General features: G+C 41.5%; 1 protein-coding gene across 1 annotated transcript in view; it reads right to left on the reverse strand.

Annotated features, from left to right (window-relative positions):
• The window catches only part of KCNH8 (potassium voltage-gated channel subfamily H member 8), a 270,322-nt gene that overhangs the window by 142,732 nt on the left and 100,731 nt on the right, over positions 1-26,859 (reverse strand). The window contains exon 3 of the mRNA XM_054991452.1: positions 17,059-17,190. Within this exon, the coding sequence (XP_054847427.1) occupies positions 17,059-17,190 (132 nt within the window). The remainder of the gene's footprint in view (positions 1-17,058; positions 17,191-26,859) is intronic.

Consider the following 26,859-nt stretch of genomic DNA (forward strand, 5'->3'; position numbering starts at 1 on the left):
CCCAGATGCAGGACCTCCGTCTTCTGCGGATTCAGCTTCAAGCAACTTTGTCTCAACCATACTGTCACAGCATCCAAACCCTTGGCCAAGGTGTCCAGCGGGATGTCTGGCTGGCCATCCATCAACAGATAAAGCTGGATGTCATCTGCATACTGGTGACAACCCAGCCCAAAACTATGGATCACCTGGGTGAGGGGGTGCATATACATGTTAAACAACATCAGGGAGAGAATCGCCTCCGAGGGATGCAGCACCCCAATTAATGGCATGACGATATCTGCTCCCTAAGCACTACCCTCTGTCCCTAAGCACAGAGAAAGGAGGCCAGCCACTGCAAGGCCATCCCATAAATCCCTTTGGCAAGGCAGCAGGTTGAAAAGTCATAGCTGACTGTGTTGAACACCACGGCAATGTCCAGTGCTGACCCGCCTTGGCCCAGGTGCCGATGAAGATCATCTGTGAGGGCAACCAACGCTGTCTCAATCCCATGGCTAGGGTGGAAGCTGGACTGGAATGGGTCTAGGAATGGGTTCAGGATAGAGGAATCCTCCAGGAACTTCTGGAGCTGTTCAGTCACTGCCTGCTCAATCACCTTATGCAGAAATGGAAGATTTGATACTGGGTGATTGGTTGGATCAGTAGGATCCAGAGAGGGCTTCACCAATAAGGGCTGCACCACTGCCTCCATCAATGAACCTGGAAAAGTCCCGGAACTTAGGGACAAATTGATGGTATAAGTCAGGGGGCTCATATCCCAGCACTGATGGCCATCACCAGCCATGACGGACACTGGTCCAGGTGGCAAGTGGTGGGCTTCACAGCACCCAAGATCCTGTCCATCTCCTCCTAGTGAAGGAATCTTACAATCCTATAGCTTTTCTACTATTTTGCTAGTTACTCAAATACATAGACTTCCCTTTTTTAGCTATAGCCTAGGTATGGACATCCTACCCCATCAAAACATTACAGGCCACTCCTCCTAAGTACTGACTTTTTGGACAGAATCCACACTTTGCTCCCATACCCCAAAATAAAGACATCAGACATTAATATATGGTAAACCCATATGTTTTGAACCAGCTAATGCAGGGTTCCTAGGAGGCTGCCCAATTAATTTTGCCAGCAATTGGGCAACCGACCCTACATGAAAACTCATCATGGCCAATAGCCATGCCTTGTTTCTCCTTATCTGCATAATATTGTGCAGGGAGATACTGCCCATTAACCCCCTTATTTCACACTGTGCAGTGTAAGAAATCAAGATATGATGTGCAGTGTTGAGGTACTGACCTTCTTGAAGTGCTCCAGTATCATATAGCCCAAGAGGGCAGGTTTGGGTGCCTCCCCTATCCATAGATGTCTCCGGGTGCTTGTTTGCCAGTCTAAACAGTATAATAACAATTTGGATCAGGGCCATGCAGAAAGGTGGAGGGGATTTAACTCTTCTGTCTCCCAGTTGGTTTCACTGATTAAAACTAGTACTTATATACTGATGTAAGTATTTTAAAAGAAAGATGTGTCCTTAATAAACACATCTCTCTCTTTTTTTTAATCCTAGGCAACAGTGCAGGGAACCTGGTTTTGATTAGCCTGTGTGTTTAAGTGCCTTTCCTGAACACCTGTGTATTTCCCCCCTACACAACTGCAGTGCTTAGCAGCTCCTAGAAGTCTTTGGCAAATGGTACAATAAAAGGACTAAAATTGGGGAACAAACTGCTAACCAGTTTGGTGTAGTGGTTAAGATGTGGGACTCTAATCTGGAGAACCAGGTTTGATTCTCCACTCCTTCACTTGAAGCCAACTGGGTGATCTTGGGTGAGTCACAGCTTCTAGGAGCTCTCTCAGCCCCAACCAACTCACAGGGTGTTTGTTATGGGGATAATAATAACATACTTTGTAAACTGCTCTGAGTGGGCATTAAGTTGTCCTGAAGGGCAGTATATAAATCAAATGCTGTTGTTGTTAACTTCAAGTCAGCCCATTTACTCTCAATCTATATTTCAGGGCATCTTCAGATTTTACTGAAGGTGGTGGGAAATGCATTTGTGGGTGACTTGCACAACTGTTTGCACTTCCATTCTATTCTCATATACAAAGGATGGCACAACATAGATATCTTCATAGTAGAGATGCTCTCTGTCAGTTCTCTCCTGAGATCTTATTGGGGAAAAACAAAAAGTGGATCTGCAATCTTGCTCATGTTAGCAAAGACTGGTTTCATTCATCTACCCTGTTTGACTAGCACCAGAAAGCACATTGAGGAGAGCAGCGTCAGTCTGCTATATTCTATCCTTCCTGCTGTAACATGGCTTTTCTGTTTGTTTTGCAATTATATACAAGGTGAAAATGCCTTGCATTGGATCCAAGCACTGTCACCCGATTGAAGCTAGAAGAACAGGATTGCCTAACCTCTTTCTCTTGCTTCAGCTCTTTGATCCCCCCTCCCCATTCTGCTCCAGAGGGTCAAGGGATCCCTATGGTGTGGACAGAAAGTCCTCAGTGAGAAGGGGGATCAGTAAAAATCACCATCCCCTCTTCTTCCAAGTCCTGTTGTGCTGGTAGAATAGACCAGGTTGGAGTCAACCTCTTGTTTTTCCCCCTCTCTCTCAAGCATCAATTGGCAATTGTGTGCTAGCTGCTCTCCTTCTCTCATCCACTTTTCCTCTCATTGCTAGATAGTATACTACCTTATTATATGATATTGTTTATTTTAGTGGATATTTTACCCAACAGTTATGTTTTAAGTGTTGGTGGGACAGATTTAAAATGTCTCCTGATTTGGCCAGCTAGCCATTCAGTTATTTTTATGGTGTGATTTGGCCATGGAAGGTTTTCCTTCTTTCATCTGCTTTACAGAGCTGGCACAGAGGAAGAAGCCAAAACACTTTCTTTAAAATGTCACACAGGTTTTTAAGCAATTTAGCCAATAAAAGTCTGTTTTCACTTTGTTATTATTATTATTATTATTATTTATTAAATTTATAGCCTGCCCTCCTGCGAGCGGACTCAGGGCAGGTTGCAGCAATAAATAAGAATACAAAAGTTAAAACACAAAAATCACATGTCTATGGATATAACATCCCAAAATCAGGCTCAACAAACATAAATTTCAGTATCCCTGATGGGCCCCCTTCACCTTCCCTGCACACCATATAAGAAAGGTGGGGGTGTCGGTTGGTATTCTATAATTACTCATGTGTGGCGGGGGGCAGATGACCATATGCCCCCCCCTGCTAGTAGGAGACTGGCAGGGAGGCTGATTGGGTGGATCCAAATGCTGGCCTCAACCATATGCCCGGCGGAACATCTCTGTCTTGCAGCCCCCCTGAAAGATATAAGATCTTGGCAGGCCTGAGTATCTTCTGACATGCATGAATAATGCATGTAATCTTTAATGAATTAGGACCTAAGAGTATGGAAAATCTATTCACCGTTCATTACTTTATGAATTTGTTCTTTCACTATTCTCTCGGCACAAAGCAAGGACAGTGTACAGAGCTTAACTAACATTTTGCTTAAAAAGTTCTTTGCTACCTCAATAGCAAGTTTCTAGCTCCTATGATTGTAGAAAGGAATTTGGAGATATCTGGGTAATGTTGATACAGTTTCAAAAAAAAGGGGGTAGGGTGGGGAGAATGGACTTTCACCAATGATACATGGGACTTTATTGCCCTGAGCAACTTAAAATGTTTCTGATAGCTATTATTTCTTGACTTTCTTATGCTTGAATCCTACTTATAATAATTGTGGGTGGAAGCATTTCCAGAAGGATGATTTCCCTGACTCCTCCCTTCTTTGCAGCTTAAAATGCTGCTCCTGGGGGCGGGGGGAGTCAGAAGTCTGCTATGGGAAGGGGGAATTGGTGACTATTGCCCCCTTTGCACATGTGGGAATTGTAGGCAGGAACCTGTTGGCAGAATGTCTATGAAGCAGTCAGGATACTGAACTGATTAAAAGTAACAAAAGCTTTATTAATAGAACTGGAAAGAGAATTGGATAGGAAAGAGAAGAAATGTCTAGCTGCCTTGAGAGAGTTATAGAGATTTCTGAGAAAAAAAATAAGAGATCACCCTGATCCTATTAGCTAAGTAACACCAAATCGGAGCTGTAGATGTTCTCTGCTAAAATTATATCTGAACTCGATACCAAGGAGTTCCGTATTCTGAAAGGTTATTTGGCACTAATTACTAATTATTGGGATGGGCAAACTGCTATGAAATCTACTGAAGCCTCAAAGATGGTAAATCCTACCTCTCTTCCCTACAGGCTTTTCATATTTCAGCATTGCTCAATCAGTTTAAGCCTACTGTCACTGCCTTCAGGAGAGAAGCTTTAAAATGAATGGAAGAATGAAGAGAGATTGAATTCTGTGCCTGGATCCAATTTCTGTAGTAGTGAAATCATGGAATACACAGAGTATTTGCCCCAAAACAATTTCACTCCACTCTCTGCCCCCATCTTTCTTTCTCATCAAACATTCCAAATTCTCAGAAAATCTAAATCTTGTAAGTTCAAAATAAAACCTATGTCAAATAAACCTAGGACAACATTGCTGTATTATTATTCTAAGAATGAGAAGCAAAACTGAGGTCGAGGGGTAGAAGGCACTGTAGATATAACCTTGATGACAGCTACATAATCCAGCCTTCCCAGCTAGCAGCGGGGCTGCTTTAAGCCAGGGGCCGTTATTTGCCTCCCTGGTGAGGGAAAAGACACAAGCGTGCTCTTCCTGGCCATCCAGGGATCTGAGGAGGGAACAGAGCTAAGTACTCTTAAGGCAGCTCCACCCAGCTCTTTGCAGCAGTTGCCTTGTGCTCAGCCCACCTACCCACCCTACACTACTGCAGGTTTATCTGGCTGCTGATTAACAGGGCCAGGTAGGAATTTTTTCCTTCATTCTCCAATTGGTTGATGGAGTGTGGAGTTTTTTCGCCTACCTTGCACTCCTTGTGTGGGTTGTGGTAATTGGCTTCTTGGTGGAGCTATAAATAGGTTTCTCCCTGGCAGGATAGGGTTTGGAAAAATGAGCGGGCTGGTGAGTACCCCTAGCACATCCCCATTTGAAGGGGAATTGGGATCTCCCAGGATCACTGGCCTTGTTTGACAGCTGCCAGCTGAGAGGGCAGTCCGCCGCGTGGAACACCCTGTACAAGTATGGCCCCTCATGTTTGACAGCAGGGGGTACTATAGGCTTGGTGGAGGTCCCATTTGCCTGGCTGGCCAGGTCCCAGCCATTTGCTTGAATGGCTGGCGCCTGGTGCAGAAGGGCTTACCCAAACAGGTCATGGTGTATGTCCTGGGTGACCCCAGGGCTTGACCTGTACCACTAGTTATGCCCTTGCTGTATGATGTTAATGTTATGTTGTTACCAAATAAAATTGGCCCTTAGTTCCCAACACATGTGTCTGCCTCTTCATTCCATTGGGGCGGGGCAGGGGGGGGATTGGAAAAGTTGTCTTACCAATTAATAGGATCAAGATTGTGGAAGAAATTTTCTCCCATCCACACCATAGTATTTTCTCACATAAATCTTTATACAGTATAGTGAGAGTGGTATATAAGCACTCTATTATTATTATTCTGCCTTCTGTTATTTCACTGTGAATCTGATGTTTTTTTCTTTTAGTTGTGAATTTTCTCTGCATATATACTGCTGAAACAAAACAGAATTTGTCTTTTGACATACAGTTAGTTCAGCACCAGTGTCTATTTTCCTGTTTACTAAGTGACCTTCCTTATCTGAGAAAATATTTATACCCTGAAGTGAAACCCTCGACCTTGGAGATGATGAAGTCTTTTATTTGGATGTTTGCTTATCCATAATTCAAGAGCAAAAGCTATCCATTTAATAAAAAAAGTTTTTTGTTCACAGCTTTTCTAAGAAATCTCACATCTTAAAAGCATGGGTCACTACTTCTCAAAAGGGGTGAAGCAAGGCAGCAGAATTTGTGGGCATGATGAGATGGCTGATATGATCTACTCTAATACTACACACAGTAGAAGATCTGCAAGTTGCAGCCCAGAGTAAGTGGGTAGAGGAGGGGAGGGAAGCATGGCGAAGAAAATCAGACACAGCTGTATGGAGTAAAAGGAGGCCGCAACTTTATTGAATAACTGCTTATGGAGCATTGACGATGCATGGGGGTCAGATCCTGAGCATTGGCTGACCCACCTGCCAGCCACTGGACCGCCACGCCCCCCTCAACCCATTGCTATGGGGGGAAACCAAAGAGTGGCAGCCATCAAGATATCACGTGGGCGTATACCCGTGTGGATCCCCTGCCACTTTGGAGTGAGTATGCACCATCAGCCTTCTGCTAGGCATGCACCCCCATAACTCACTCCCAAGATTCCTTAATGGAATCCCCTTACTGGGGAGACAGGGCATGCAGGCCCCATGTCTCCCCAAAAGGATCCAACCCCAATGCCAAACCTCCAAACATAAGTTGTGTCAAGGAAAAGCATGAAACAGTACAGACCCCAACAACCCAAAATCCAGTCCTGAAACTAGAGAGGGTGAGCGGGTTGCTGCAAACACATGGAATGAAGTATCAGGTGGCCCTTAAATACTGTGGTGCCAGACCTGAGAGGAGCCTGCACCTCCCAGGTCTGGTGCCCACCTCCATCCCTGGCCAGCCTGCTCTGCCAGCACCTGATTGGCCAACCGTGGGATTTGAATTTCCAGGGCACAGGGCTGATAAAGGGCTGCTAAGGAACACATGGCAGCCGCCATGCCTCTGTATCTCTCCGCCACCCCACAGGCCGCAACTCAGCCACCAGATAAATCGGGGGGGGGGGGTGACATTTCTTATGAAACCTTTTCTGTAGTACCTAGCACATGCCGTAATGACTCAGCATTGTCTACCCCCACCAGCTCTATAATCTGCTCATACCTGCAGCACCTAATATGACAACTAGTCCTAAAGCTGTTATTTATTTATTTCTGAATTGTATCCCAATACTTTATCTGCCTAACATGAGGATAAAGTTCCTTCCTTCTGTTCCTTCATTGTGCCAGAAGTTCAGTCTGTATCATTTCACTCCTCACCAATTCTGAGGAGAATTTCTGAAATTAATTCTGAAATGGAAGGATATGAAATGTTCAGTTCCTTCCATTCATTTACATCTTTTTACTCATTTTCAGAGCTGAATGTACACTCTGATGAAGTACTAAAAAAAAGCAAGGTGATCATACATATGATTGCATCAAGACTCTGTTTGTGCAGTATGTCACTGGTATGTACATTGATGCATTGGTAAAATGCAGTAAGGAAACAAAGCAAAAATGTGGCCACAACTGCATGTTTGATCATATTGTTTTTCTGAAGTGTATAAATTCATATGTGCACATTGTTAATACAGAGATGGGGAAAAGACACTAATCAGTGGTGAAACCATTTCTAATCCTTTTAAAGAAATCTATAATAACACACAGATTTTTAGACAAAAAGTGTGAATTAGTACAAATATAGTTAAAAAGTTAAAAGAAGACCCAAAATTTAAGCATTCGTATTTAAAATAATATAGATTAAAATCTGGAAAAAATAGCAGCAGGCTAACTTCATTGATGTAACACAGTAGCTTGAATTTTTAGAGCAAACTGTGAAACAAGATCAGATAATACAGAACCTTCAAATTTTAGGGAGAATCTCAGAAGCAAACAGAGGTCCATCATGGGCATGGACAGTGAAGAACTGAACGTGTTGAGTTATAGGATACAAATGAATGGACCATCTTGTGTTCATTTTCAGAGGGAAAATTATATTTGCACACTGAAGAGCGTAGATTATGACAAACCTGTTATTTCTCTAACAAATCCAGACCTGTTATATTCTAAGACAGGGAACCCTAATAAAATAAGTTCTGCCATTGTGTCTGTTTTGTAACCAAGTAGCTTGTCATAAATATATCCAAGTCTTTTTTAAAGGGTCTTCAAGTTTGGATTTAGCAGAAGCTATGTTTCCTGCTTTCCTTAACTACATTTTCTTTCAAGAAAGCACAAAACAACTCTGATTTCTAACTGGCTACTTCTGTCTTTCCCAATGGATATTTCTTAGACACATAAAATGGAATATCTGCCTATATTACTATGGGAAGCTAGAACTATTTTGATATTTATTGTCCTTTGAATTCAATTCTGTGTTTTGAGTTTTGTGAACCTGTTAAAGTGAATGTTGTGTTCTTATCTAGGATATTTTTCTTCATCCAATGTCACTGCACAATTCCTATTAGCCAGCTTACTAAGAAAGTGTATGTAGTGGATAATTAGATAAGCCTTACTTTATAACAGGTTTACTGATTTTTAGTCCAGTCGTAGCTACTTATTTCATGAATGTTTTAGATAAGAGTTTAGGCCCAATAATAAGTCAGCTGCAATCTGAAATGAGTATTAAGAGATTTACAACAAAATACTACTTGTTCACTGGTAGCTTGCTCAGTTTTAGAATACCCAAATTCCTCTTTAAAATAACTGATAACCAATATAAGCAGCATTGGTCCAAATTACAAGTTTGTGCCCAGCTTTTTTTTTAAAAGCATTCAATGATACATCATGGTTTACAGGTCCTGTGTAAGTGTAAAGTCCTGTGACATTCTTTGGAATAACTCTACTGTGACCCTTAATCTGGCACTGCAAGAGGTCACCAAAACCAGATTGCAACTAGTTTACATTTATGAGCAAAAGGTTGTCATTTCAAGGTAACTAACAGTATAAGAAAATTCAGACATTGAACTTCATTTTCCCTTTATCTATCTATAGATGTATTTATTTATTTTATTCGACTTATACCCTGCCCTTCCTGCAAGCGGGCTCAGGGCAGCTTCCAACAAAATATACCATTAAAATACAATAAAACATTATTGCAGTTAGCATAAAATCCAATATTAATCCACATTAATCCAAATAACATCAAAAAATCCTGGTGCCATCAAACAAATCAGGCTACTGCAAAATCATCATAAACCATGGGTGCCACCATGATGTAACTCCAGGTGGCTGCAAAAGGAGGGTATGGCGGTCAGAAGGGGGGGGGAATGCTGGCCCCTAGTCAAAGGCCCAGTGGAACATCTCCGTCTTGCAGGCCCTGCAGAACTGTAAAAGGTCCTGCAGGGACCGGATCTCTATTGGGAGACCATTCCACCTGGCTGGGACCAGGCCCTGGCCCTAGTTGAAGCCAGCCGAATGTCCCTCGGGCTGAGGACCACCAAAAGCTACTTATCCACAGAGCACAAGGCACTGCAGGGGGCATAATGGGAGAGAGGGTCATGTAGGCATGCTGGTCCCAGTCTGCAGAGGGCTTTAAATACTAAAACTAGTACCTTGAACTGGATCCAGAACTCAACCGGAAGCCAATGGAGCTGGCATAACACAGGGCAGATGTAAGCCCTAAACATCTTCCCTGTAAGGACCCGGGCGCTGTATTCTGAACCAGCTGTAATTTCTAGGTCAAGCCCACAAGTGGCCCAGCATAGAGCGAGTTGCAGTAGTCCAATCTAGAGGTGACTGTTGCATGGATTACCGAAGCTAGGTCCTGGGACAAGAGATAGGGCACCAATTGCCTGATCTGCCGAAGATGAAAAAATGCAGATCTGGCAATGGCTGCAACCTGGGCTTCCATAGAAAGTGTGGCATCCAGGAACACACCCAGGCTCTTCACGACGAAGGCTGTAACTGCGCTCTTTCAAGGGCTGGGAGTTGGATTCCCAATTCTGTCACCCCACGACCCAGATACAGAATCTCCATCTTCTGCAGATTCAACTTCAGGTGACTCTGACACAACCATTCTGCCACGGCATCCAGACACCAGGCCAAAGAGTCTGAGGCAGTATCTAGCTGGCCGTCCATCAACAGATAGAGCTGGGTGTCATCAGCATAGCCCAGCCCAAAGCTACAAACCACCTGGGCAAGGAGCACACATATAGAAGTTAAATAACATTGGGGAAAGAATTGCCCCCTGAGGGATGCCACACACTGAAGGGTTGTGTGACATCTGTTCCCCTGGCACACCTCCTGTCCCTGACCATGGAGATAGGAGCTCAGCCATTGCAGGGCTGTCCCATGGATCCCCACAGCAGCGAGGTGGTGAGTCAAAAGATCATGATCGACTGTGTCAAATGCTGTTGTAAGATCCAAAAGTATTATGTGGAGAATCAAGAAAATAATCCCTATTTATTTCATAGACACCCAAAATACCTGCCCCACACTTATCAAGGGCTTTGTTTGCAGCCCATGGGGTTGTGGGAGTGTGGCACATGGTGGCAACTATTGCTTCAGGGACCCAGTAGCTCCCAGCAGCCTCCATGGGGCTGCAAGGGCAACCTGAAACTCAAAAAAGGCCCAGCCAACCAATCAGCAGCAAACTGACTAGGCCTGTGCTGATGAGGCCTTTTCAGTCAGTGGACCTGAAAGACTAGTCTTCACACAGGTCCGCTGGCCAAATATATTTTCTGGAGCTGACTTAGCCCCACAGCACTTGGCTCTCAACCAGCTTCCTTTCCACAACTCCTCTGCATTGCTGGTGTTTGGGAATTTTTAATTTTTTAATTTATTTTAAAATTGTTGATTCAGTTGGCGATGTTATTCTTTGCTGGCTTTCAGTTTCTGTAACTTGCCCTGAGAATTGGGGTCTGTTAATTGTTTTCTTGCTTTGTCACAACTTGAGGTAGGATGGTTTTGGCATTGGGCATGGATCCATTTGGGGGGAACATATTCTTCAAGGCCAGTTTCCTCATAATTGGAGATCATCTTAAGGGATCTTGGGGGTTATGATGAACTGCAGGGACATGCCCAGCTTGGGGACTGTTGGGGACATGCTCACTTCCAGGTGGCAGGGGATCCACACAGAGCTGTGTGCCCACGTGGAATCCCACTTTCTGTCATCCTGCATTTCTCCCCCTCAGGGGATGTGAGGGTCACTGGCTGGCAGGCAGGTCAGCAGATGCTTGGATCCGTGCTCCATATTATGCCAAGGCTCCATAAGCTATAAACCAATAAAGTTGTGGCTTTTTAAATTTCAATGAGTGGTCGTGTCTTTTGTCACCTTGCCCTCACCCCCTCACCTCTTTGACAGTGGACCTGCAAGGAACAACAGAAATTATATTCTTAAGACTATCACCCCATTTCCCATTCACTTCAAATAGAACAAATTATGGACAGGGAAAGTTCTTTCATATTGGAATGGTATTAGAACTGCATGTCATGTGGGATGATTGTACACCCACATTATACTGCACATATCATTCCTTAGACCATAAGAACCATAGTTGATAGTGGAGAGTTATGGCAACCTTTGCTGGGATTTTCCAGACAAGAGACTATAACTGATTTAGAGGTGATTTTATAGCAGCAAAACATATTTATGCAATTGTTACAATGACAGTGTACAGTTTTTATACTTTTACATACATACACAGGGAATTCTTAAGGTCTGAAACAACCCTCTCAAATCAGAGGAGTTCGCCGTGTTAGTCTGTAGTCGCAAAATAGTAAGGAGTCCAGTAGCACCTTTAAGACTAACCAACTTTTTTGTAGCATAAGCTTTTGAGAACCACAGTTCTCTTTGTCAGATGCAACCCTCTCAAAATCCACATACTCTTTCTCCATGAATGGTTTATGGTACCATCACAATCAGTATGTATGATCAGTTTCAAATGTCTTGCTACTTAAAGCAACACAACTTTTTGCACTGTGCTGAAGCATAAAAATACAGCTAATGTGCCCTGCATCTAACACATCATTATGGCACTATGTTTACATGGCATTGATGTAGCTCTGATAAGAGATCTGGGAAAATCCAAAATTAAGGACATCTAGGCTTCAGGCAGGTGCAAATATAGGGCATATTTACCAGCGAGTAAGGCACATTGAACTGGATAGGTCCACATAATTTGCAGGAAGTAGAATCTTTTCTGCAAGATGCTGATGAGATATTAAACACTCTTTGCTGATGTATTTGGCTATATGCATACTAAAGAATATAGATTATATCACATGTGTCATACTTGGCCCACAGCTATAGATATGACACACTGCCCTTCAGCACCTGCATCTTTTACTTCATTGACTGTTTTTTGCTCATCTTTAAGCAGCATTATTAAGAAACACACCAAATGGAAGTGCAATCTGTTGCCCAAGAAATGGCAACTGCTGTGAGCAAGCGCAAAGCCCTAGGAAGTAAGGAGCTAGGGATGCTAGAGCAGGTGTAAAGGTGGGGCGGGGGGCAATTGGATCAAGATGAGGAGCTTCGTATCTCTTTTCCATGTTGTTTGTTTTTCAGTCTCATCCACAGAAAGAAGTAGCTACACATTAATTTACATCAAGGAAAGATGCAGCAAGTTCTGCTATAAGATCAGGAAGCATTTTAATACTTCCAGTGATTCAACTAAGAGCAGTTTGAACCATTGACAAAGATGTAACCAGTATTAGAATCTCTCCTACGCATTGCTCAGCTGAATGCATGGTACTAAAATAGCATTTGCCTTGAAAGAATACTAGTCTTTCCATTGACTGTTTAAAAAGGAAAATCATTTTTCTAAAATAGAACATTTCCAGTATGATGAAAAGACTCTTCTTCTTTTTTGACAGGTTACTCTAAATCTGGCAATGAACCATGTTTTATTGCAATATTTGATTAAAAGATCTTTTTAAGAGAAAGAGGGACGATGTTCAAATTTACAAATGTACAGCATTAAATTATGACAAATGTGTATAATTGAAATGTGATTTGCTACTTCTAGCCAATGCATTTGAATATAACTTGCAGAACATTGTTGTTTAAAAACCATTGTTATGCCAGAATTATACTGACAAGAAAGAAAGAAAGAAAGAAAGAAAGAAAGAAAGAAAGAAAGAAAGAAAGAAAGAAAGAAAGAAAGAAAGAAAGAAAGAAAGAAAGAAAGAAAGAAGAATGTCAGGTCCCCGTCTGGGCGCAGCTACTTCTGATGCCCTGCTGCCTGTTGGGGGCTTCAGGTAAGCAGACTTGCCTCGCCTCGGCTGGGGCGCAGCTGCACTTGGCCTCTTGGCATCTTGCTGGGGCTTTAGATCAGTGGACTTGCCTTGCCTCGGCTGGGGTGTAGCCACACGGGGCACTCTTGTGCCTGACAGGTGCTTTGAGGAGGCTGCCTTGAGGCTCGTCACCAGCATTGGGTTCGTGGCTGGAGGGGGGATATACATCATCCATGCACCCTCTTGTCCACTTGATTGCCTGCTGCCTCCCACTCCCTTCCATACACAGCCCAGTTCTCGTTTTTGTTTTTGTTCCCGTTCTCGTTCTCGTTCTCGTCGTTGTCCTCCTCTTCTTCCTCCTTGCTCTCAACACCACATGCTCGCTTCTCTCTTCACCCTCTCCTCAACTCTCCACCCCCGGCTCCCTACTGAGCCTGCTTATATAGGGCTTCCTGCTCTGCTCTGCTCTCCTCCATTCATCTCCTGGGCTGATTGTTCCTGATCTTGGCTAGCTGGGGAGGCCTCCAGGTGTCCCTCCTTCTCCTAGGCTGAGTGCCTCTGATCCAGACCAGCTAGGGGGCTCCCAGGTATCTCCCCAGGTCTGGCCTCTCCCTTTTCCCTTATTCCCTACTTGGAGGATGGGGCTTGCAGGGCCTTTCCAGGCAAGGTGGCCTGGTAGCTGCCTCTCCAGGGGCGTTTGTGCAGCTTGACAGGTCCCCTGGGCCAGTGGCATTTCTGTGTAGGCGTCTGTGGGCTGCCTACTTGCCCATCTGTGGCTCCCCCATGCCCCGCTCTCTGCCTGCTGCGGTGGTAGCAAGTCCAGGAGGTGCAGACAGCTCATCCCCAGAGAGAGAGAGAGAAAGAAAGAAGCTAGTGTTGGGGGGCTTTTATCTTAGAACACTAAGATAGACAATAACAGATTTTCATAAGATGATGGTTGATTTGACCAAGTGACTACAGGCTTCTTAGTTACTGTTAAAATATAAAAAAATCTGGGGCCACCCAATAGAATAACACATAGCATTTCTCAGAAAAGCAACATATTTCAATCAACACTTGTATAAATCTTAAGGATATTTTGTTATTTTACAAAATAAATTTTAATAATTAGTTTTGTTATAATAAGTAAGAATTATTCTTTTCTGAACAGTTTCAACATTGCCCTGAAAGAATTTTTAACTGCACCATCTTCCTGGTCCACACAGACTGTTAATTTCTTTTCTAAGCCATCTTGTGAGCCATTTAGCTAAGAGACAGAATACAAACTGTACAATTAAATAATACATTTATGATGCAATCCTAAACAGAGTTACTTCATTCTAAGCCCACTGAAAGCAATGTGCATAGACTGGAGTAACTCTGCTTAGGATTGCACTGTTAGTTAAGATGGTGACAGTCCAAATTCTACAGATACCAAATCAGAAATATTTCATTCTTCCAGTTTAAGCAAATCATAATTTTTGCTGTAGTCTAAAGATTCACAACCCAAATCCCAAATCAATGTGGTCAACATCAAATATGTCAATGAAATATGCTAGGCTAAACTTGCTTAATGTAAGAGCCACATAGAATAGATGTTAGATGTTTGAGAGCAACAAGACATGATGCATTGAAGGGACTTCAGAGGAAGAGGCGGTTTTGGAGGGCATACCCTGAAAGTATCATCACAGGAAGGGATGATGTCACATCCTTGCAAGGCACCGTCCCCAAAGTCTCCTGGCTCCACCCACAAAGTCCCCAGGTATTTTCTTAGACCTGAGAACGCCAATGTTTTTATTGAAGATATAAAAGACTTGGAAAGAAAGAAAGAAGGAAGGAAGGAAAAAAGGAAAGGGGGGGAGGGACTGAAAGACATGGAAAGGAAGGAAGGAATCTGAAAAGGGGATGTTAAAATGCATATGTGGTAGAGGGGAAGAACAGAGAATGGAAATGGCTTGGAAAGGAAGCCAAGGAGGGAGGCACTGGGATCGTTTGCCTTGCTACTCTTAAGTGAAATACACAGTGAGGGTTTGGGGGGAGGGGAAAGGAAGAGTTGAGTATGAAGAACAACCTGAAAGTGGCTGTTGCTAGGCAATCATAACAGTAAGGTGGTGGCTGGTGATCTCCAAGATCTCTCTAAGCAAGAGAGATCATTTCTCTCAGAGAAAATGGCTACTATGGGCTTTGACCTGTATGGCATTATACCCTGCTCAGGTCCCTCCCTCCCACAAAATCTGCCCTTACCAAGCTCTACACATCAAATCTCCAGGAATTTCCCACCTAGGAGCTGGCAACCCATGATAACAATTTATCCAGTATTCCAGCTTGGTTCCTGTCACCAAAAGGGCCCATTAGAGGGATGTTTTGGCCTTTGAGGGAGGACTCATTGGGGCCAGGCCCAGAAGAAACCACTAGGTGGCTTGATACTACATGACTTGCATGATTCACCCAGGCCCAGCTGCTTGCTACTGTTCAACAGAAGTCCCCCTTCAAAAGCCAGTGTAGTGTAGAGGTTAGAGTTTCAGAGTAGGATGTGGGACACCTGGGTTCAAAGCCCCACACTGCTGTGGAAGCTCACAGGGGAGAGGCTACTGGGGAGGGAAAAGGGGAAAGGTGAAGACAGGGAGGCAGACGAAGGTGGGTGGGAAGGAGAGAAGGAAGCTGGAAAAGTGAAAGAGAACATGGTGAGGGATGGGGAAATGAGATGTCTCCTCACAAGTCCTTGCAGGTCTCCACTAGTTATATATTAAAAATTAAAAACATATCACTACAACATTCACTACAATTCCTGAAAATATGTTAAACAAAGAATGGTCAGGGAGTGCCATGCCTTCATTAGTTATCCCAATTAAGGCTATAAATATGTTTTAACCTGTAAGGGGATAAATATCTTTGGCACTAGATCTTGAAGAAAATTTCCTTTTCCTTGCAGTTTTCAAGCAGTGAGCTGAGATCTATTTCAGTTTTTTCATCTGTGAATGTCCAGGTCCTTTCATCATTCTGGTTTTTTCCAAATTAAAAAAAACAGATTTAATACAAAATTTTAATGTATTTCTTCACTAAGTTCCTCTACCATATTTGCATACTTCATCACCACCAAGTGGAATAAAAAGGTGAAACTCCTAAAAGAGGCAAGCAAAGTAGAAATATGGAAGAAGAGAACTCCACAATGTTGGGGGATGATGAAAAGCCCCTACTGCTCGGTGAATGCCTGTAGATTGTGATCTAGTTGATAAAATGTTACTCTGCCATTAAAAAAAATTCAAGAACAGACCTTAAGTAAGGCCTTTCATGATTAAATACCCTTTCAGCAACAATAATTTGTCTGTTGATTTGTAGCCATTTTTATTACAAAATGTTCTAATGTTACCAGAAAATAATATATTGTTTAGAAAGCCTGACTGATATCATCATCACTTAGTAATAATATGCTAAACTCCTAGCTAATTTTTAACGAACCTTAAAGATTTGAACTAGCAACAAAATGGTTACTGAGAATCAATAGAGTCTGGAATCTTTGTTTATTTTATTTAAAAATGCAAATCCCACTTTTCCAACTTTTTGTAGTGACTAAAAATAGGAAGCAAATCAAAACACAATTGATACAAATATGTTAAAACTACATAAAAACAAATTAAAAAGCCATTACAAGATTAACCACAATCAAAGAATTCATCATTAGCAGAAAATACCTTTCTCCTATCCTTTCACTGTAAGAGTGACCCCTTTTGCCTTCTCCCAGTTTTATTTTCTTTTAGATTTTTGTTTTGCAGACATTATTATTGATATTGGGGTTACTGGTAGGTATATTATCCTCCAGGTGGGTCCTGTGGTTCTCCCAGAATTACCATTGATCTTGGGACATTGTCAAAGCAAGTTATTGTATAGCTTAATTGGAACAGAAACAGAAAATACTGTGAAAATACTCAATGGTTTGAAGCAACATTGAACTGGAGTGTTTTGAGTTGAAACAGGTAGGTTATGAAATTCGGTAGTATACATAATCCAACACGATTATAACAACAGTGCCAACAATATGCATTCATGGCACGTTGCACATGTAGATACAACCAAGTCATTTCTATGATAATATATCCTCTGTACACTAACTTTGTTATATCACTTTTTATACATACCTTCTTTTTTATCCTCCAGAGCAATCTTCACCTTTGTATCTGTGATATCCTTGAAAGAGGCCAGAAAGAGAACTACATCCCCTTTTTCATTCTTAATAGGGACAATGTCCAATAGGCACCAAAATGAAGACCCTGCATGGAAAATAATATGTTTCATTGAAACAGCTGCTGTTTGGAACATTTTAAAAAATCTAAAATATTAAAGTCACAACTAGAGATGGACACGAACAGCAACACGAACAAAAAGAAGCCATGAACAGCCCAATCTGCTGTTCGCGAACAAGCTGTTCGTGAGGCCCCATTCTAAATGAACAGGTGGTTGTTGCAAGCCTCGTTCATTGCTGTTCGTTGTTGTTCGTCAAGCCAGACAGTCTGGCACCTGCAATCAATTCCCTTGGCAACTTAGGCAGGGATTGTTTGAACTCTGTCTGAACTCCTGCTGTTGCCTTGTAAACCGCAATCGAAGCCCAATTTAGCTTGATAGGCAGGTCTTCCTTTCAAGTGTGGAGCTCCAAATTTTTACAAGGGAGCAAAGAGCAGGGGGGAGGGGGGCTCCCAGCTCTGGTTTTGCAGACAGTGGAGAGGGAGAGACAGCTGCTGTTGGCATTTTGATAAAGAGAGTGCATTGGAGCTTGAACTTTCCTTGTGTGTGGTAGGATAGGGATCTACCCCTTCAGGTTCCAGGGCTGCTGCCAGGATCTGGGCCAAGCTATTATTTATTATTGGTACCTTTCCTGCTGCCTGCTCAGGTCATATTTCTGGGAGTGGTGCACTAGGGATCTTGACCAAACTTGGATGATGGCTGAAGGAGAGCCTGCTGGCCCCCACAAACATCCAACCACAAACATGTTCATGAACAGGTCATGCTCGTAAGTGTTCATCATGAGTCCCTCTTCATGGATGGCAACAACGCACATTATGTTCGGGGTTTTTTTTCCTGTTCAAGCCCATCTCTAGTCACAACTATCATAATTCCAAACCCCCTCCCAAACCTTATTTAAAAAGTCAAGAGTTAGAAAATCACAGATGTTCCACTCTCAGTAAAGCTTCTTGCATTATTGGCCAACCCTTGGTATAATGCTTATTTCTCTGAAAGCAAATCACCAATTTAAATGCAATATGCATCTCTGGGGATCATTAATAGAATGTAATGAACCTTCTTTCTTTTCTCACATCACATTTTCCTTTGAACTTTTAATGGAGTCCTGTGTTTCCACTTTAATGGAATGTCTCCTACTATGTTAACTCTGACATCTGAAGCGTGTTTGTTCTGAAATGCCATTGGTTCAGATTATCAGCTCTTTTCCTTCTTTCTCCACTCCCACGTATCCTTGGCTGCAGACCAGATAATGTCTCAGTCCACTTAACAGAAGCAAAAGCATCGCTCCTCAAATCTCAGCTGTTAAATATAAGCAATCTGAAAGTCATTAAATGCTTGAATTCTGTGCAAGAGAATATATGATATCTTTTGCTTATGAGAATTACCATAATAAACGTATTTCATACTTGGTGTTAATTGCCCTGTAGCAGCATGGCAGGATTATTTCAACATACTTCTCTAAAATGCACACAACTAAATTTGTCTGTTTAAAATAACTGATTTTTTAAAACAAAACGATTATGCTGTATTTAATATACATGGCATGTTTTTATTACTGTAAATAATATAAACAAGTTTCAGTTCACAGGGCTATTTCAGGAAAAACATCTCCAATTATTTCTTGCACTATGAAAAGAATATATTACTGAAACAAAAAGAAAATTGAATGGACATCAATTTTATAAAGTCTATAGTACAAGCAGGGGACCTGCAAGGACTTGTGTGGGGTATCTCATTTTTCCCACCCCCACTTCGCCTTCCTTGGCAGTCCCTTTTCCTGCTTCCTTCTCTCCTGCCCACCCACCAGCCAACCTACATTTACCTGCTTCCCCCATCTTCTGCTTTCTCTCCTTCCTTCCCCCTGACACCTTCCACCTGGGAATACAATGTGCCAGTTACACAGAACCAGCCACCTTGCAGGGCCCAGTTGCACAGTGGGGAACTAAGGATGGAGATCTTCCAGTGGAAAAGTCTTCTACTAATTGCCAGGGGAAGACCTGGGAACCCCACCAGGTCAGGCCTAGTTGCATGGTAGGGAACCTACACAGACTTGTGGGTGAGGAGACTCACTTTCCTCTGTATCTTCCCTGCATTATTATTTTCATTTCACTAAGTGCACATGAGCTCTGAGCGCTGACACAACAATGTCACTTCTGGAAGAAACATCATTGCATTAGTGCCAGGACAGTGCATGCTGTGCATTCTCTGGGCAGCCATAAACTTGACCAGTGAGCAAGCAGGGGAGATTGCCCACCACCAGTGGGCACCTGGGATCCTGGGATCCCTAGCTATCCACCAACCTACCTTTTATCTGTCCCTCCATCTTCAGCTATATCTTTCATTTACTTCATTTATACCCCAACTATCTCCACAATGGGGAGCCAAAACAGCTTATATCTTTCTCCTGTCCTCCATTTTATCTTCACAAGGTTGCCAACTCCAGGATGGAAAATTCCTGGAGATTTGGGTGCGGTTTATGGAAGGGGAAATTTGGGAAGGAGTTTCATTTTCTCCAGGGGAACTGATCACTGCAGTCTGGAAATCAGTTGTAATTCCAGTAGAGCTTCAGGCTTCACCCTACTTGCTAGACTGCCAGACTCTCTCTGTCTCTCTCTCAATAATTTCACCCACTCTGTTTTCATCTCTGTAATGTTGGAAGGGCTTCATGCTCATGATTGGTGTGCAAATAAGAGATGGATAAAGGAACATCTTGTTAGAACTTAGACGTTCCAGTGAAGGATGAAAGGAATTGGGAGAAATTAACTTTTTAAGAAATGTGCCAACCTTAAATGAAACTATTAAGGAAGGGAGCCCAGCCTTTTGCCCTATTCTGTATTTTTATCAACAGTGCCAGGAGGGTGAGGCACTGCCTCATGATAAAGTGGTGTCCTGGGGTTATGAGCAAGAATGTTTTATTCTTGAATATCAGCCAGAGCTTTTGTTTCCATAATAACCTTACGGAAAGTCAGCTGATGGAATCCACCCTGGTGAATATTGCCTTGCATCTGCTTCCAGTTGCTATCCTCAGTTCTTCAAAGCATTAAGTCATTTTCAGAACTCCCTAGAAATAGTCACAAATCCCACAATTATCATAATTCAACCAAAGGTTGAATTATGCCCTGTCTAATAACTTCCAGTAATTATGCCCCATCTAATAACTGGATTTTTTTAAAAAAGCTGTGTCTGTTCAAACAGGAGTTAGTGCATAGCTACATTACAAACTTTTATCAACTTTATTTAAATACAAGGGCTTTCCCCAAAGAATCCTGTAGAGTGCCAGTGATAAAGCTCCTTCATCCCCTTCATAGACCTACACTTCCCAGTACTCCCTGCATTGAGGGTATTAAACCAAACCTATTTCTATCCTAGGGTAAACTTACTTGAGCAGTTTCTGGTTCTGCTCTCATCATGTCATGATCCAACAGCGTAGCAATCATGGTGCTCATCGATCAATATGCCACTCATATTGCTTATGAACAGCTCGAGCCTGTTAAATGGGCTGCTAGCCACCTCTGCGCATGAACAGTTGGAGACACAAAAAATCTATTTGTGATAATAATCCCCCCATGAATGCCAATCATTTAAAGGAGGAATACAATTAAGTTGCATTTTTTTCTGCAAAACACCCCCATTTCTTGTCATGTGGTATTAATCCAAGTCTGTCTGACAGCACAGTTTAATAGCTGCTGATTTGTTTGAATCTGCAGCAGATTTCTTTTAAATAGATTGGTTTGCTGCTGCTCAGGTAGCTTCCTTATCCAAAGGCTCTGGTAAGGCCATCTTTTCATAGATGCCAGTCACTGAGTACCCACTAAAGGCAGCCAGTGTATCACATTTAAGCAATTTCCCCTACAATGCACGTGCAAAAGGGAGTGGTTTGAGCATTTCAATTACCTGACCCTGGCCCTCGGGGTAAGTTTATGTTTCTTTATTGTGCGGGTGCAAAAGTGGTTGCATGGCAGAAGAAAATGAAACTCATCCATCATGGCTACTACCCAGCCGTGGCAATGCTCAACGCAGGTGGTAAACAGCAAAGGTGAGATGAACTGATCTGCAGTTCAGCTCACAAATTGGCTGCAGCTGTCAAACAAGATATGTTTGCTTTCTGAACATGTTAACTATGAAGTTCTCAGAAAACCCAAATTAGGGGTTTCATTCCATACTTACGCTTGCACAGCATGCAGACAGCAAGTACAGTACAACTGATCTGCAGACTACAGCGATCAGTTACCCTGGAGAAAATGGTGCTTCAGAGGGCAGACTCTATAGTATAAAATGGGTTTTTGGTGAACCTCATCCCCAAATTATTTCACATTCTTTTTGAAAATATGTACAGAAGCAGTGAACCAGGCGGTCATTCCAGAACTTTGCTTAAAAAAACCATGAGAAACATTTAATACTTTTTGAATGAAAAAGTCAGACACTTTAATGCCATCATTTACTTTCAGACCTTCACTGATTCCTTGCCTTTTAACTTGTTGGAAAATAGATATATTGACAACCCAGAGTCCTTTCTTTGTACACCACCAGTAAGTGAAAAATTGTATGGACATGTAGCTTTATGTGACATGGCACTTCAAACAAAAAATTCTCTTGTGTTCTTTCTTTTTAGAAAGCTTTTCACAAGAAAGGATTTCCTTTCTTGCTTCAATAAGTACACACAAAGGGTACTTCCACTGTCAACAATCACTGACTAAGATCTCCTTCATGAGTTTATCTTTTTTATTGCCCCTGGTGACATTCTCTAGGAGAAAATAATCTTGTCCCACATACAGCAAGATCTTAAGGTTCAAAATACAGTTATTCATCTTTAGGGTTAAGTACACTATAAAAGAACAATGAGTCTGACAGTGTGAAGATCATGTTATACAAAGTTATAAAATTATGACACCCAAACTCAACTAGCAAGAACTCTCATACAAAGCCAAACCAGGCGTGATATGTTTAATATGTCATCCTAAATTGTTTATGCTCTGTTTCAGAATTGTTTCAGCACTATATTGGATTTCTGCTTGTTTTAAATTTCTGCAAGCCATACCCCATTTTATTGTTAACTGAATGTCTCAGCTGTTGATTATACACTTTGTAATATGCATTGGCTGTCTGAGAGAAAGGCAGTCTATAAATCTATCTATATAAAGACAAGTATCCTTCCTGACTGACTCATCAATGCCCAGCTTGAACCCCTGGACCTAGAAACTTGATATTTGGGAAGAACATACCTTTCATGATGTAAACATCCACTAAGAAGGGATTTTAAGAAATTTGCCCCCTAAGGGGGTAAAAAGGGGTAAAATGTGTTTTCCCAAAGGGATACAGCTTCCCTGTGTGGCTGGCAGGCTGCTGCCTGCTTACACCCCCACCCACTGCCAGCTCAGCCACTCTTCCCTGATTGAGCCAGCCTTTCAAAGTCATTTGCATATTGCAGGCTGGTTGGGGCTCACAACATTCCACACCTCCCCCTTCCACTGAGACAGTTGGTACTATGGTATTATACTACAAAACCAACTAAAAACCAAAACCAAAAAATGTTACATACCCATAAGTATTATAACTGGATTTAAAGTATTTAAATACCATAGTGAAGCATGGGTATCAAGCTAGTAAACAAACAAACAAACAAATAATGAGAATAGGCCGTTGCTCTGATTACATGTTAATTGAGGTGTATTTTTAAAGTAAAGGAGGATAATCCCTCTCTGTGACCACTGCCTATTACCCCAAATACTTGTCTCAGCTTCCCAACTAAGCTCACTTCTAGTATTGAAGCTGACTGAAGGAAAAAGACTTTTTGCTATGAATGGATTACAGCCCACCTGTATGCCCTATTTGGTTCTAAAATTGACCTCACTCATGCTCCTACTGCCACTTTATACTAAGGAATTCTATTATTATACCTAAATGGCATTAAACAAATGTGTTTGCTATCCTCAACATCTGTTTGGTCCAGAAAAAAGAAATTTTCTTGTCTGCCCTTTTGTCCGCAATTTCCTTACTGTAAAATAAAGAATATACTATCAACATTTGAGATTTTTCAATTCTAATCTCCTAAAGAACTTAGAAAAATACTTTAGTCTTACCATATTTCTCTATGGTATGTTAGTCTCAGGAACTATGGCCTACCCAAGGCATTCTAAGGATTTGAAACTTAATGTATTTTTTTTTGAACAACCAATCCTAACAATAGCTCCTCCATGCTATGCAACTTTTCATCAGGACTCTGTTTTCAAAAATAAACATAATAAAACCCTAAACTTGTATGACAACAGATGCTACAAACTGTTTTGGGTTCCCATTGGTGAGAAAAGTGGGGTATAAATATGTAAATAAATAAATCAGCACATTTATTCATTTATTTCCCTCCTAAATTTCCTTGTAGCCTCCTCTTCTTCATTGCTTATTGTAGAAGTACAAGACAAGTCTTCAGAGCTATAGACATTCTTGCTCATTTATATAAAAAATATGACTGGGACTGGGTTGTGAGATGTATATTGTGAGCTTCATTTATCTTACCTATGCTCCATTTATCATACCTATGCTTCATGAGTTTCCAAAGATCTATCAGCATAATAAGCCTTGTTACAGGAGCATTGTGCCAAACATCTCTTCTAGATATTACAGATTGACTGAATGACATTTGAAGTCATGATCCTTTATCTTGGCACTTGGTAGGTGAAAATGTGAAGTCTCATGTTGCAAAGACCATAAATACAAAGTTCCAACTTTCAAGGGCAGAATAGCTTTTCTACTTATTGAGGCTATGCTATCAAAAATAACTTAGGCTCTCCATTGACTATGTCTGAATCTCTGCATAACCTGCTTCTCTTGATGGATTATGTTTTTTCAAATAGCTTCATAATTTCTTGTCAATGTATTTTATAAAAGAGGGATTATAATAAAATTCATAATAACGTTTATCATGTTTTTGAACATACATAATAGAGAACTGGTATAACAGATTCTAATTCTACTCACTTACTCAATAGGGTCATTGTAAAGATTTAAAAAAAATTATGAACTACTAAATTGCCTGGTATCACCAGTTGTCATAAATGGACCCACGCTTTACTAGCCCATGCACCGGATGTCTTGGGCCCTGTGCTGTTCTTCCTTCTTGCTATAGTCACCAGCCACTGCCATCTCATTAATGATATCTTTTATACTGCAAATAGTATAAAATGCAGCCACAAGGCTCTTTTTGTTTATTTGTTTAGCTTATTTATATCCTGCCTTTCTCAATGAGACTCAAGGCAGATCACAGACTACACAGAGGGAATGAAAAAATGTAATCATACAGCACGGGACATTGAATTAATAATGCAGTAGGACTAGGAGTACAAAATTGAATAATATGTGCAACAATGTGATCACACAGTATAAGATATACAACAAACGAATGAACAGTACAATAGGACGAGGAATAGAAAATTAAATGATAGTGTGCAGAAGAACAAACTGCCTAGGCCAGCATATTGTGAGAAGTTTGGAATGTGGGCTTACAAAGATACGGACATTGCCGTTCTGCCCTAGTACAAATCAATTCCATTACAAGAATGCCTTTTTGAACTTTTTTGTTTTGCATATTTTGCAGAATGATAGCACTGTGGGAGCTTTCCTAACCTCCTTAAGCAGGCTCTTCCGTAAGGTGGATACAGAGAATGTGCAAGAGTGGGCAGTGGCTGAACTTTCCAGTTTGCATAGAGGAACCTTTAAAAGCTTCAGATAACCAAAGCTGCTGTGGCAGAGTGTAGTGGGCAATGCTGGCAGGTATGTAGGTCCTAGGCCTCGTCGTAGGTCCTCATAAGTAAGAAACAGTATCTTGTATTGAGCCCTGTGACTGACTGGCAGCCATTGGAGTGTTTGCCAGGTATTTTACCTGGTACTCACTAGTAATTGTACTGCTGGATTCTGTACCATTAGAGTTTTCAAGCTGACCCATGTAGAGTGCATTCCAGTTGTCTAACCTTTAGGCTCTTAAGTGAATCAGACAGTGTCAGACCCCACTGATAGCGAATAGCACATTCTTCAAGTCTTCAATGTCCCCAACCAGCATTCTCTGTCTTACCAGAATTCAGTTTCAGCTTGTTCACCCTTCATCCATTAACCCCAGCAGCAAGGCACTGGTTCAAGATCTCTATAGAATCATCAAGTGATTTGGACAAAGAGTTACAGAACGGGTTGTCATAAGCATATTGATGACAGCCTACTCCAAAACTGTGAATGCTTTCTTAGAAGGGTTTTACACAGAAGGGGATAAGACTGATCCTTGTGAAACCTTGCAAGGCAAGTCCTACGCCAGTGATAGTTGGTCTCCAATAGCAACGCTGCGAGTCCTACTGATTTCTGTAGGAGTTCCCAATGGAATGTAGGGAGCAGAAAACTTTGGCAGGCAACTGACAGGCAATATTTGGGGTGTACATGTTCTCTATCCCCTCCGGCCATGAGGGAGCATCCTACCCTTTGAAAAACATCTCTTCAATAGGAAAAGGCGATTGTTATTACTGCCTGACATTAATGGGCACTGGATGGATCTTTCGCTCAGTAGTAAAGCATTTGTATTATATGCAGAAACTCCAAAGTTCAGTTTAAAGGAAAGAGAAATATTGCCATTCAAAGTAGACAATGCCAACATTAATAGACCAATGGTCTGACTCAGTATAAGGCAGCTTTATGTGTTCAAAATTTAAAGCACATTGAAGTTTACAATATCTCCGTAGCCCTCCATATACAGTGGGGTATGCTACAACGCTTAAAAAATATACCTTAAGGAAAATCCAAAGTTTATTACAATCATGGCCGCAAATCCTTTCATAGATCTTGTCATTTTATTGCCTTCCAATACTAAAGTAGATTCCTAAATGATAAATTAGGCTTAGCTCTCAGCAGAAGACTGTCTTCTGAGTAAACTCTGAGGGCCAAGCTACAAGTGACGAATGACACTTGAACAGCAAATGGATGAAGTGGAGGGCAAGTGAACAGGGAGAAATACACTTGCCATTCAAGTGTCATTCGTCACTTGTAGTTTGGCCCTGAGTAAGCTACTGTCTAGACCACATTACTTCAATTTCCCAGGGATGGACAGAGACTTTTTATATGATTGAATGCTTTATTTCTTTAAAAAAATCTGAACAGATAAAACTTAGTATATCATGGAGGTAGCTTTTGTAGAATCCTTCTCCATGACATCTCACTGTCTATGTGAAGAGATTCTTTTTTTGCTATTGAAGAAAATTGAATTAAGTGATCTAAAATAGTACAGTATCACTTCTTCAGCTACTTCTAAGAACTTAGTATTAAATTCCATGAGATAATCCTTATTGTTAACACAGCAAAACTTAAGTTGTATTCATCCATATTTTATCCAGTATTCTTTCCCCAACACCTCTTTATAGAGGCAACAGTCATGAACATGGCTAGCAACCCTTAAACCCAGTTGATGTGGGAATGAAGCACTTGTAACACTGTGTTGGATCATACCTTTATGATATAGTCATTTCTATGAATTATATCTATAGCACAGCTTTTTAAATGGATACTCAAGGCTGTGTATTAAAGCAGAAAGTGCAAATGAGGCCTTCTATATGTTTTGTCCTGGTTAGTATGGTAAAGTATTGTTTTTAAAATTAGTTTGCCTTTGTTCCTTTCAGCCAATATCATTTAAAATATAGTTACATAAAACAACCTGATATTTTTGCTGTCTA

This window comes from Eublepharis macularius, chromosome 11 (genome assembly GCF_028583425.1).
Source record: "Eublepharis macularius isolate TG4126 chromosome 11, MPM_Emac_v1.0, whole genome shotgun sequence".
Classification (NCBI taxonomy): domain Eukaryota; kingdom Metazoa; phylum Chordata; class Lepidosauria; order Squamata; family Eublepharidae; genus Eublepharis; species Eublepharis macularius.